This window comes from Bos javanicus, chromosome 1 (assembly GCF_032452875.1).
Source record: "Bos javanicus breed banteng chromosome 1, ARS-OSU_banteng_1.0, whole genome shotgun sequence".
Lineage (NCBI taxonomy): Eukaryota > Metazoa > Chordata > Mammalia > Artiodactyla > Bovidae > Bos > Bos javanicus.
This window is the reverse complement of record NC_083868.1, coordinates 72,580,403-72,593,989: the sequence shown is the minus strand read 5'-3', so window position 1 is coordinate 72,593,989 and position 13,587 is coordinate 72,580,403. Positions and strand designations below refer to the sequence as shown.

The window sequence follows — 13,587 nt, the reverse complement described above, 5'->3', positions numbered from 1 at the left end:
ATAGACTATTTGGAGGAGAAGAACCCAGAAGCCTGGTATACCCCACGAAATGAGACCCCAACCCCCTACAAGGCTTCTAGTCCAAGGATAACCTGCCGGCGCTTCCACACAAGGCCGACCTATCACAGACCAGACAATCCATCTCTTCTGCCCCACAGGGACCAAAGCCCAGAAAATACTTTAATTGTGCATCAGAGTTTCAGAAAAAGTCCTCCTAAGTCATAATGTGCACTTCTAACATCTCAGTTTGATAAGTTAAAGTCAGATAAGTACAGGCTCAAACCAGAAAGATCAGGATCACAGATTGACATACAGGGTCATTTAGTCCAACCTGCCATTTTACAGATAAGCCAACTGAGTCTCAGAGAGGTGTGTGTGTGTGAGGAGCAGTCAGGGCTGGAGCCCAGGTGCCCCAACCCAGAATGTCGGTGCTGCACAACTCACACGGGGGACTCATGAGTAGGCCCTGGGAGCTGTGCAGCCCAGGGCCCTGCCCTGGAGTCTCTGTGCAGGGAGCGCTGTACACGGAGGGCGTGGCTGCCCCCTGCCCTCTCCATCGTGTGGAGTAGAGCTCTGTCTGCTCTCTGATACAGGGCACCAGCAGTGCTGGAGCCGGGAAAACAGATGCAAAGTCACAGCCCAGGGCCCGCTGCCCCACTGCTCAGGTTACCTTTGGGCATGATCTGATGCATGGCCACTGAGAGGAAGAAGATGGAGTCGCTGTAGTAGGTCCCAGAGCCAGCACTGAAGTGCTTCTGCATGGCCTCCACGACAGGGAAGAGCTTGTCTGTCAGCACGCCAACATCGTGGAAGACGACCTGCGGGAGGGCACAGGGAACAGCAAGAGTGAGCACCCCAGGCGGGGCCCCAGCACACACACGGGCCGTGGACAGGACAGATATGGCCTCTCCAGGGCCCACAAGAGAGGGACATGGAATCCCTAAGAGCTAAGGAAACGGGGAGCAGTGGGGAGTCAGCAGAGTCCAGCAATGGGGATGGGACACCAAGTGCGAGGGTGCGTAGGCAGACACGTGGGGCACAGTGGAAGAGGAGTGGGCGCCAGGGAATGGGCGCTGCCCCCAATCTGCCTCTGCTTCTGCGCTTCAAACTGCCCCACACTGGAGGAAGCCCTGTGCCCAGAGACTGGAAACCAAGTTAAAGGGTCTGGTCACGAAGTGAGGACCCTCAGCAAGTCTAGGGGCCTGGCACTGGCTCCAGCATCGCCTGGAGGCCACCATACATGTTCTGCATTGCAGTCAGACGTTCCACCTCCCTGCCCAACAGTGTGACAGGGAGAGGGTCTGGCCACTAGAAAATGAAATCTGAAAAATGCCTGGAGATGCAGTCAACTCATCCATTGACTCAACTACCATTTCTTGAGTGTCCCAGACACTCTGGAGGTGCTGAGAGAGGTATCAGGAGAAACCAGGCACCACCTTCCTCAAAACACGCAGAGTCTAGAGATGTCACTAGCGGCTCTGTCACAGAGCTCTGCAGTTTATGAAACACTCTCATACACACATAGATCCCCACTACAACCTGGCCTTCAGCAGGCAGACATCCAACTACAACTGAGAAAGTAGGTACTCAGAGATGTTACACTCATTCAAGATCACAGAGCTAACAACTGGCAGAGCCAGAACTGAACCGTGGCCTCCAGACTCCAAGTCTCACACTCTTTCAGCTCCACACAGCTCCTCTTTTCCTTAACAGTGACCCATAGAGGAAAACATCAGCAAGATCAGCAATTAAAGGAGACATGAGAGCCTCCTGAATCAGTTTCCCTTGTTTGACATTATTCCAGATGATCAGCCCATCCCACAGAGAGCCCCAGCCTCACATGAGACACCAGATTACCATGCACTCTGCTCACATACGTCTTGCAAGTCTTCCCTGTTGCTCTGTGTGCCCCGCAACACCCAGTACATTCCACTGCACACAGAGGAGCTCAATAAATGCACCCAGGCCAGAGCCCAGATGCCCCTCCTCCTCCTCCCACGAGATCTGCGGATGACTTTCCACTTCCATCTTCCTTGGCAGCTAACAGGACAGGATGAGCCTGCGAGGTGGCCACCACCTCGACTCTAGGGTCAAGGACCTGTCTGAACAGGGTGCCAACCATGAAAGGAGGAGCCACACGAGGCCCCTGTCTGGCTTGCAGACACTGTCAGCAGCCCTGCTGCAAGAGAAATGACAGATGTGGGCAGTGCCCGAGAAGTCCCAGAGCAGGTAGGCTCCATTTTGTCACTTACCTCTGCCCCTTCCCTCCACCTGCCCAGGTTCCTCCCGGGCCAGCCCTCGGTGCCACACCCAAGCCTGCAGCCCCAGAGCTGTCAGCGCTCAGATGGCTAGAACAAGCACCTCACGGCCCCTCAGTGGCCAGCTGTCCCGTCTGCTCCCCCCTACTTTAGGTTCTGCTTTTAGCCAGAAATCTGTTTTTGTCTTAACTCATTTAAGTGTTTCCTTTTTATTCTCAGATCCACTTAAATTTCTAAAACACTATTAAACAAAAAAATCTTTTATACTGTGTTAGCCCTCATCATTCCCTATCTGTAAGCCTTTAAATTTTTTATCTCTTCATAAAAGTCTTTTTACAACTTCTTGTCATTTGTCTCCTAATGCACTGTTTGCCTTTATCCTTTTTCTGACTTTTTTTCTCCCCCTTTGACTTTTTCCCCTTTCTGTGACCTCTCAACCTGGGCTTCCCTGGTAGCTCAGCCAGTAAAGAATCCACCTGCAATGCAGGAGACCTGGGTTCCAGCCCTGGGTTAGGAGGATGCCCTGGAGAAGGGAACGGCTACCCACTCCAGTATTCTGGCCTGGAGAATTCCACAGACTGTATAGTGCATGGGGTCACAAAGACTTGGACACAACTGAACGACTTTCACTTTCACTTTCTTTTCCAACCTGGGATGTGGAATCCAGACCAGTTCTGCTGTTTCTCAACACAGGTACCAAACTAGGGCTTTGGCCTTGACAACCCCACACACATTGCTCCCCTGACATCCTGGCTGCAGGGGCACCACAAACTTCACAGGCTTCCCCACCTCCTGTCTTGCGCCCTCCAAACCAGCCTCTGTTGTAATGAAAGATGAATTTTCCAAATATGCAAATTCATTTCTCTTCATCTTTGGCTTCAAAACTTCCACTGGCTCCTCAGAGCCCCGGGTCACAGTCCAAATGCCCCAGCAAGGCCCCACACTAGTGGTTCCAGCTGCCCTTCAGCCCTCCCCTCCCTGGGCACTGAGGGGAACTGAACCAGGCAGTCTCCGCCCTGCCCACCACACCCTGGTGTCCTGTGTCCTACGTGTTTGCCCCTGCTCTTTGCACCGTCTGGAACAACCTCTCCCAGCCACCATGTGCCAGGTAAACTCCAGCCAGTCTTCCACTCTTGCTCAGACACCCACTTCTGGCCTCCCCACGGCTTCCCACAATGTGTCAGGCTGTCTTGAGCACCCTGTGTCACAAGGAGGGAGGCTCCACTTCCCATCTGTCTCCTCTGCAGGTCCCGCTTCTGCACTGGCTGGATGGGGCACTCCTGGAGGCCAGGATCTGGGGCGCTCGGGGCCCTGGGAAAGCCCCAGGCCATGAGGACAGGCTCGCTGAACTTAATAAGCTGCATTCTACCCAAGCTACTAGACCTCTCGGAGCCTCGAGTGGGCCTCAGTTTCTTCATGGATAACACAGGAACGACAACACCTCGCCTCCTATAAGGACCACCTGGGACAAGCAGATAAAGCACCTAGCTCAGGGGTTGCCATGCTTCACTCAATCCAAAGTGTTAGCATTCTGCACACGTGCACCCACACAGACACAGCCCCTCCTTGGTCCCCTGAGCTTCCTCTGTGATAGAATACTACACGCACACACACATGCACACACACATGCACGCACATACCCAGCCCCTCCTTGGTCCCCTGAACTCCCTCTGCTCACAGATCAGCCTTCACTCATGAGCCGGCTTTTCCCTCTGAGCCTCATTACACCTCTAACAACTGCTAGAAACTGGAATTTGACAAGAAGCTGGAAGCTGACAAGAGGGCCCTCAGAAATGGAAGCCTCTGCATTCATTAAAAAGGAAGAGAAAAAAATGGATGTGTACCCACACACACTCAGAACAGAGTCCACCACGGCGAAGCCATGGGGAAGAGACAGCGAGCGGCAGCCGGCTCCCTCCCCTCCCCAGGCCCCCGTCTCACCCCAAAGCTTCACAGGAGACAATTACATCCCATCAGCATTAATAGATTTATGAGGACAAACTGTACTGGGTACGTTGTTCCAAACGCTGTACGGAGAAGCCAGCTCCAATGAATATTTCATATAATAAATCTACTTAAGGATAAATTATTATGTTCCATGGAATACACTTTCTGCAGCAAGAAGCAAAGCACAGACACTGCAAGCGTGAATCAAAGCGCCAGGCCTGCCAGGATCTCAAACAGGTTTGTAAACTGTGGTCTCCTGAGGGTGGGCTCAGAGTCTGGCACTCTCTGAAGCCCCCCAGCCCAGCCAGGGGCTAGTGCCTGGCAGCGGTGATCAAAGCAAGAGTGATGGAAGAGAGAAAAAAAGAGGGAGGGGGCAGAGAACACGCTCCCCTCCTGCTACCCCTCCCTCTGCCCCTCCTTTTCAGATCCCCCACTTCAGGGGCCGCAGGAAGAAATACCACATAACCCAGAAACCCAGGGCCACAGGGTGACTCCCATACTGAAGGCAGCTGACCCACGAGAAGATCCAAGATGACAGTTTACAGCAACTGACTACAATTTTTTTAGAGATGTAGATTAAAAAGCCAAATCTTATGTGCAACTTTTATTAATTTATGTATGTGAAAGTGAAGTCACTCAGTTGCGTCCGACTCTTTACAACCCCACGGACTGTAGCCCACCATGCTCCTTGGTCCACGGGATTTTCCAGGCATGAATACTGGAATGGGTTGCCATTTCCTTCTCCTTTCTCTTCTTCCCGACCCAGGGATCAAACCCGGGTCTCCTGCATTGTAGGCAGACGCTTTACCGTCTGAGCTACCAGGGAAGCCCAATTTATATGTACATATTTTAAATTATAAAAATCTTATTCATGATTATTTCCATCTACTACACACCTTACAAATTGAATTTTTCCAAACCCTTCATGTGCGCCTCAACACGAATGTCTTTACCAACCCCAGAGTCAAGTTGAGTCATTCAGAGCAGTTTTCCAGAACACATCATCCAATCATCCATTCAAGATGTTTCAGATACAGCCCCTTATAAATCTGTGTGGGATGTTGTCACCAGAAATGGCATCTCTCCCAGCCCTAGAGAACCAATGTCCATACCATTAAGGCAGTTGGTTTTTTCACCAGCCTATAACCAGATATTTGCAGCCACTTTAAAAGGATCCCTTATATCAATATTCCACATTTATAATTATGAGATCAAAATCCCAGAAACAGTGGCTAAATCTCTGTTAAATTTTTCGGCTTCCTTTTACCTTTAATGAAGTCTGTCAAGAGAATTCTAGGAGCACCCATATTCAGTAATTAATGCTTCAGGCTAAGGTGGTCTCAAGCTGTACTTTGTTGTTCAAAATAAAGCATGTAACCGAGAGAGTGCCACGTAAAATAAGAGACTGGAAAGACATCTCTCTTGCAAAGGACAGCCTGGGGATGGGGGAGAAGGGACGTTTGCCTCATATCCATTACATACAACACCTTCTCCAACATGGGGAGGCCAAAGCACCCAGAACGGCACAGCCTGGTGACAGGCAGGGGCAGATGTCTGGCCCCGGGCTCAATGGCACAGACAGGCCTGAAGAGCCAGACCACTGCTCCACTAAATGTCCACTGGGGACAGAGCCATGCCAAGCCGTAGCTCAGCCTGGAAGAGAAAACTCATGTATCACTCGGCACGCCCACTACGAATCAGGTCACACAGAGCTCTTGGAGCCAAGAAGGGAGGTGGTGGGGCGGGCCCTGCGCCCAGGGAGACACCAGGCTTCCAGGAAACGCCAAGGCCTGTCTGAAGGGCGGCAGGCACAGGGCCACCAAGGATGGCCATGTCACCTCCCTGGGCCCAGCTGTCCCTGGAGGAGCTGCCGGAGGGCAGACAGACAGCACAGCACTCCGGGAAGTCTGCTCTCATTGCGGGATCCAGGCACTGCAGGAACAGCCAACAGGCGCCTGCTTCTCCCAGGGGCCTCCCAGAGCACTGGGCAGGAGAGCTGCAGTGCCAGCTTCTGGACTTGACAGGAGAGAGCCCACGACAGCTATCGCCCTGCTCCGTGCGCACCAGTCTGGGGTGGAATCTCACGTGTGCTGGAGTGCCCAGCTGGGTCTGCGGGCAGTTCTGGGATCAGATGCTAAGTCCACACTTCATCACCTGGCAACCTCTGTCAAAACCCCAAAACTACCCCATCTGAAAATGGGAGAGAATCATGCTGCTGGTCTCCAGGCTTTTGTGAGGAATGCAATAGGAACTCAGTAAAGGACAGCTGATCTAATCACCCTGTTCTACGAGTGCTCAAATGCCTTTCCCAGGCAAGAATACCTTGATTTGATACAAAAAATACCTTCTGTAATAAACAGCCCAAGTCACGATACAGCAATAATCGGAGCTGCCTGGCTCTGCAGCACTCCAACTGCATGAGGGCTGAGTGGGCCCCATGGGCTGGTCAGCTCCCACCAGTGTGATCCTAGTTTGGGTGGTCTTAGTAATCAATTCCAACAAGAGCTGCAGGCAAATGATTCCCTGGGGGGGAAAAAAAAATTCTGTTTTCTCAAGAACATCAATGATGAATGTGAAAACACGATGAATATTTTTAGGATGGAAAGAAAAATCTGCTAACAGACTGGCAGCCTTTCAATCCCACAAACATGCCAGCACATTTCCACTTCACGGCCTTCGCACCACTGGTTCCCTCTGCTCACAATGCTCTCCCTTAGAGTCAAGCACAGCTGTGTCCTTCCAGCTCTTCCGGTGCCAGTTCGTGTGTCACCTCCTGAGAGTTTCCCAACCAAAACGGAAGCTACTCCCCCTGCTCCACCCCACCGCACTCCTGGCTATTCAATTACCAGACTTATTTTCTCCAGAGCACAGATCACCACCTCAACAGAGATGGGCCACATTCCAGGTCTCCAAAACCTCAGTCAACCAGAGCAGGACAGAACGAGGAGAAAATAGAATGTAAGAGGGACAAGGTGGCAAACGGCGGGGAGGAGCTGAAGGATCTGTGGGCTTCTGCTCAGGGGCGAGGGTGTGGGGAATTCATTCCACCTTCCACACATGCTGGTCATTCTCCCCAGTCCCACCCTCTACCCCGCGCAGCTTCCCACCTTGTTCCATTTTCTTGCCTGTAATGGCATAAGGATAAATGGTTACAATAAACCTCCTCCCTCTTTGAGACGTCAATTGTCTTTTGACTCAGGAGGGCTTCCCTGGTGGCTCGGATGGTATAGAATCTGCCTGCAATGCAGGAGACCCAGGTTCGATCCCTGGTTTGGAAAGATCCCCTGGAGAAGGGAATGGCTACCCAGTTCAGTAATCTTGCCTGAAGAATTCCATGGACAGAGGTGCCTGGCAGGCTACAGTCCATGGAGTCACAAAGAGATGGACATGACTGAGCGACTGACACTTTTCAGGAGCCCAACAAGAAATCGAGGAAGAGCAGCCTGTCGTGTCTGGAGGAGAATGGGCCCCGGGCTCGGGAACTGGAGCCAGCCCCTCTGGGTGTCCAGATAATGGCACCAACTTGGATTCCCCCTTGCCCATCCTCACCTCCTTACCCCCAGTGGTGGGAGGGTCCTGGGCAAGGAGATGATGAGATGAAGACCTTGTTAGCAGAGCAAGGTACAGAGGTTACACACAGAAGGATACGCAAGAAAAAGCTTGTCTGTCTTGTATGTGCTCTGCTCTCAGACCTTCAAACACCTGGGCCTTCCAAGTGGACTTCCAGGATGACCACCAGGGGTCACGGCAAGTCACGGGGACGGAGGGTGAGGAAGGACCCAAGAGAAGACCACACACTGAGAGGAGGGGAGAGAGACAGAGAAGTGGGCCCAGATGCCCTCCAGGGCAATGCTGAAGGCAAAAGGGGTAGGGAGGAGGTCTGCACATGTCCGTGACCAGCTAGCAGTGCCATCACACAGGCCACATGCCCGTGCAGATATCATGACACAGCTGGAGGGCCCCTGGGCACAAACCTATGATTTCTACAGTGCAGTGCATCCCATGCCCACAGCGCCATGGCCAGCCCCACCACCTGCCGCCCTGCCTCCCGCTCCCAGGGCCCATCTCTCAGCCCTGAGCAGCACTCTTGCAGGCAGCCAGTCACTCCCTATCTTTTCCAGCACTTACTAAAGATTTTGTTTAGTGAGCTCAAATAATCTGTACGCAGTAGGTATAATCATTCCTTAGTTCACTTCTTTTATAAATTATGAGGTTTGGGTTGTTTTCATTTAACAATGAATTTTCCTAACAGTAGGATCCAGTTTTCTATAAAATAAGCAAAAGAAAAAGCATGAGAGAGAAGGGACAGAAGAGCGGGAAGGAGAGCAGTGACCCTGCAGCGCGTGTGTGTGCTCAGTCGCTCTGCTGTATCTGACTCCTTGTGACCCCACGGAGTGTAACTTGCCAGACACCTGTTCCCAGGAAAGAACACTGGAGTGGGTTGCCATTTCCTTCTCCAGGGGATCTTCCCGACCCAGGGATCGAACCTTGCATTGGCAGGCAGACTCTTTACCACAGAGCCACCTTGGAAGCCCCAGTGACCCTGCAGTCGCAAGGTCTGCTTTGTGAAAATCTTAGGGTAAGTGTCCCAGCTCGCCCACACACCAAGGAGTCGGCCAGCTGTAGGGCTGTCAGGTCTTATCCACCAGATCCCTTGACTTCTTCTTTTTTGTGTGGCCATTTCCCATGACCTGTGACCTCCCAAAGAACACTGCTGTTTTTCGTGAGTGACACCCAAGGGACGCACTGAGCCAGCTTCCTGTCTCCATCGAGCAGGCAGGAAGGTGGCCTCAGCCAGGTCTCCCACATCCCCCTCAGATCACGTGATCCTCCTCCCCTCCTGGCTTTCTGGGGTGGGGACACAGTAGGCGCCCAAGAGCACCGTGGCCCCCGGAGCGCGCAGCTGAGCTCCATGCAACCAGGACAGTGTCCATCATCTCCTGGTGCTGCCACACCTAAGCTTCCTGAAAGGCCCTGGCTCAATGCTCCCCAAGATGCGGCATCGGTTCCGGAGGGGACAAACAGGACTTCTGAAGGAGCACAGAGACTAACCACTTTAATACTCACAGACTTACTTTGATATGTAAAACACTGCAAAAATTAAAACACTTTAGAACTATGATTTCACAGATATCACCTAAGGAGAGGCTAAGAGGAAAAAAAGTGAGTCGATTTAAAATACATATTAAGCAGCTGATGCTGCAGGCAGTTCTAGGATATTGGCAAAAACCGTGAAGGAAAGAGTCAATGGCCTGACTCTGGGGACTCTGCTCACGTCCACTGCCTCCATCTGAGGGTGAGGTGATGTGTTTAAAATGCCGAGAGCAGTACTGGCGGCCAGGAGGCGTCCACGGGCTGAGTCTCTGCCTCCCCAAGGTCACACACGCTGACGTCAGGACTGGGTCTCCTGAGTCCCCGCCTTAACCTCCAGCTAAGACAGTCCTCCCGCCACGCCCCACTCCCAGCACTGCTCTGTGCCCTGCCACTCGAGGAACCGGCATCTGCTCACCGTAGGGCCACAAAGGGACAAAACCAAGCAAGGGTCAGGAAGCAACGTGGACAAGCACGAGTCCAGCAGCCGGCCGCCACCAACACCACGCCCCTGATGAAGGAGGTGGCCGTGGCTGCTTGGAGAGGCGAAGTCACACGTCCCAGGGGACGTGGTGGACGGTGGCCAAGGCCCAGCTGTGAGCCCAGGCTCTTCTGATTCCAGAATGGCAAGGCAACCACCCCCGTGGCCTGCCCTCATTCCACTTTTCTTATTTTGTCCCCTCACCAAGGGCAGAGTCCCAACGAGTGCGAAAGAGGTGTCTGGCAAGTTACACTCCACGGGGAGACAAGGAGTCGGATGCCACTGAGCGACTGAGCACACGCGCACGCTGCAGGGTCACTGCTCTCCTTCCCGCTCTTCTTTTGTCCCTTATTTCTCTCTCATGCTTTTTCTTTTGCTTATTTTGTAGAAAACTGGATCCTACTGTTAGGAAAATTCAGTGTTAAATGAAAACACCACAACCCCAGCTCTGTTGGAGAGGCACATGTTGTTGACAGCCCTCTCGAGGCCACAGGCCCACGTCTGAATTAACTCTAGCGTAGAGAACCCTTCTCCTGGATGGGCCCAGCATCCCGCCCCTGCACCCGACAGCCCCCCAGCTTCCACCTACTCAGGCCAGCATCCTCTCTCTGGCCTCCTGCTGACAGGTCTCCTCTTCACGCGGTCCACACAGCAGCCAGAGTGACCCTTCTCTGCTCAAAACCCAGAAGTGGCCCCTCCCATCACTCCGACAAAGCCAGAGCTCTCACGGGCCTCCCGCGAGGACTGCCCCATCCCTGCCACGTCCCCCGACCCCAGCGACTTCACTGCAGCCCCTGGCCCCTCTCTGCTGTTCCTCAAACCACCAGGCACCCAGACGCTCTCCCAGCTCCCTCACTCTGCCAGGTCTCTGGCCCAATGCCACCTTCTCAGTGACAGAGCCCCCACTTCCCACCTAAAGACTGCAACAGCCTCGCAGCCCCCTCATCCTGCTAAACCTCCTAACTCACCTCCGAGGAGGCGGTACAATGTACTCATCTGCTTCTCAAGGAACAACCAAGAGATGAAACGAACCCCACCCAGTTTCGAGCCCCTATTTCCCGGTGTCCCAGGCAGCAAAGCAGACAAGTATCACTGGCTCATTCAGTCCTCTTCCTCCCAGGTCTGCTCCACAAGGGCAGGGCTCTGACTCTCCCTCTCTTCACGGACACACCCGTGTGTATCAGTGCCCTGGGACAGAGCAGACACTCCCAGGCACACGGTAAATACTGCTCCGTGGGGATTTCACCCGGCAGCAACGCCACCTGGGCTCACACAGGCCTCAGAAAGAGAGCAGCGCCCCTCTGCCTCTGGAGGTGAGGTCCCCCAGGGCCAGCAGCGCAGCTTGGCTTCCCTCCGTCACCATTCATCTGCTCTGGCCTTCAGTTCAGTTCAGTCACTCAGTCGTGTCCGACTCTTTGCGACCCCATGAATCGCAGCACGCCAGGCCTCCCTGTCCATCACAAGCTCCCGGAGTTCACTCAGACTCACGTCCATCGAGTCGGTGATGCCATCCAGCCATCTCATCCTCTGTCGTCCCCTTCTCCTCCTGCCCCCAATCCCTCCCAGCATCAGAGTCTTTTCAAATGAGTCAACTCTTCGCATGAGGTGGCCAAAGTACTGCAGTTTCAGCTTTACCATCATTCCTTCCAAAGAAATCCCAGGGCTGATCTCCTTCAGAATGGACTGGTTGTATCTCCTTGCTGTCCAAGGGACTCACAAGAGTCTTCTCCAACACCACAGTTCAAAAGCATCAATTCTTCGGCACTCAGCCTTCTTCACAGTCCAACTCTCACATCCATACATGACTACTGGAAAAACCATAGCCTTGACTAGATGGACCTTTGTTGGCAAAGTAATGTCTCTGCTTTTGAATATGCTATCTAGGTTGGTCATAATAAGCACTGGAATTTGGCCCTTCCCTCAAGCTGTGTGAGCACACAGACTGTTCCACAGAGGGCACAGCCAGGTACTGGTGAGGGCCAGGCCTCTGCCGCCCTGCAAGGCAGCCCTCAGCCTCCACCCTGACCTGCCAGTTGCCACAGCTCAGGCCCACAGCTGTGCCCACAACAGTGGGGACCCCTCTGCAAGTCACAAAATCCAAAGTGGGTGAGCAACACGGACAGAGCCAAGAGCCTATATGTAAAGTCACTGATTCAAGCCCTCACGTCTCAGAGAGGGACAATGAGGTCCAAAGAGGGGTGTGGCTGTCTGCCCCCGTTACATGGCCAGTGGCAGCCAGTCCTGAAGCCAGGCCCCCGAGACAGAGGCGCTGCACTTGCAGCTGGAGGTACCTCCTCTAAGAGACTCAGGAAATGCTGGGGAAGAGCAGGTCAGGTCTCCACTCGACCAGAAGGCTTGCAGTGGCACCGAGAACATGCGAGTCTGCCCGCAAAGCTGCCCGCAGTCTCCACTTTCCAAAACAAAGGCATCCAGACCCACCCAGGAAAGGGGAGTCTACACCAGGTCCTCGGCAGAACTCGGAGCTGGCATGGGGACCACCGCGCCAGGGAAGCACTGAGCAGCATCCAGGAAGGTGCACAGACCCCCGGACCAGGGAAGACCCTTCCAGGTGTGAAGACTGGAGGAGCTCAAGCTCGTCTCTGTCTGCAGATGGTCACCCAAATGGTCACAGCAGCAATGTTTGTGATGACAAAAAAGTGGGAGCAACCTCACTCCCCCGAAGGCCCAGGACTCTTGATTCCTCAGAGCTGAATACTCTCACGGGGCTGCAAGAAAACTCCCATGTTTCCAGGCTCTAACAGATCCCCCAGAGACATCTGGAAATCCCTTCCAGATGCTGAGCACATCACAGAACAGGGCTGTATGTCAACAGCTCCTGAGAACAGGCAGTGAGACAGCAAGATCCTATTTCACCTCCTAGACCAGGGACTTGAGACAGAGCTTTCCCCGTAGTAAAGAGGAACGCTTTCATTCCACATTTGCTCTCAAAAGTTGTGCGACCCTCTGAGATCCATATCAATGACCAACTTCAGTTGCTCACATTTCTGGCCAAAGCAAAAGCTGCTCAAGGAGTCAGAAGTACAGACAACTAAACACAACTGACCCCCTAACACCTCACTTCCTCTGCCAACACTGCTCACCACACTTTGTGTAACACCCCAGCCCCCGCTGCCAAAGGGGGTCATTAACCAGGCTGGTTTTAGACAGGAACCCATGGAAGTAAGACTCTCAGACAAGCTGAGGAGCTTGTCTGTGGACAGGGAGCCCTGTCCACTGTGGACTGCAGGCGATCTGTGCCCCCGAGGCTGGCAGCAAGTAGCTGGGGACCCACACCCCGTCCATTCATTGCCTGCTCCTGGCTGAGTGACCTACAGCACAACCGGACCCCGAGTAGGTGGGCGATCAGGGATCTGAAACTTCGGCCATGTTTCAGGTGTCAGCAGTGCCCATCCCTGGGGACCAGGACCAAAGTCTCACTCCACACTTGCCACAAGTTAAACTCATCTTAACACAGATCAGCAGCAGCCAAAATCGCCAGCAGCTTGCCCTGCCAACCACAGGGCACAGATCCACCTCCCTCCAGGGTGCCTTCAGAGCGAGGTCTCCTTCCCACGAGCTGCTCTTGTGAGCAGAAAGCTTGTCCCTCCCCCACTCTGAGAGAGGTGGGTGTCACAGGGGGATAAGGCAGCTCGGCGGGTCCCATGGCTCAGTCACCCTCTCACTCAGTACCTACACAGAACATAATAGAAGTGTGCAGCCCAGGCCACCTCTGTGCCAAACTTTGCCCTTTTGTAAGACAAACCTGAGCATCCAGGCAGCCAGCCCGCACAGCCCAGGCCGGGGCATGGC

General features: G+C 53.5%; 1 protein-coding gene across 3 annotated transcripts in view; it reads right to left on the bottom strand.

The window, feature by feature from the left end:
- Positions 1–13,587, bottom strand: part of XXYLT1 (xyloside xylosyltransferase 1) — a 176,261-nt gene that overhangs the window by 144,569 nt on the left and 18,105 nt on the right. For all 3 annotated transcript variants that reach the window (XM_061412340.1, XM_061412347.1, XM_061412357.1), the window contains exon 2: positions 671–818. In XM_061412340.1, the coding sequence (XP_061268324.1) occupies positions 671–818 (148 nt within the window). The remainder of the gene's footprint in view (positions 1–670; positions 819–13,587) is intronic.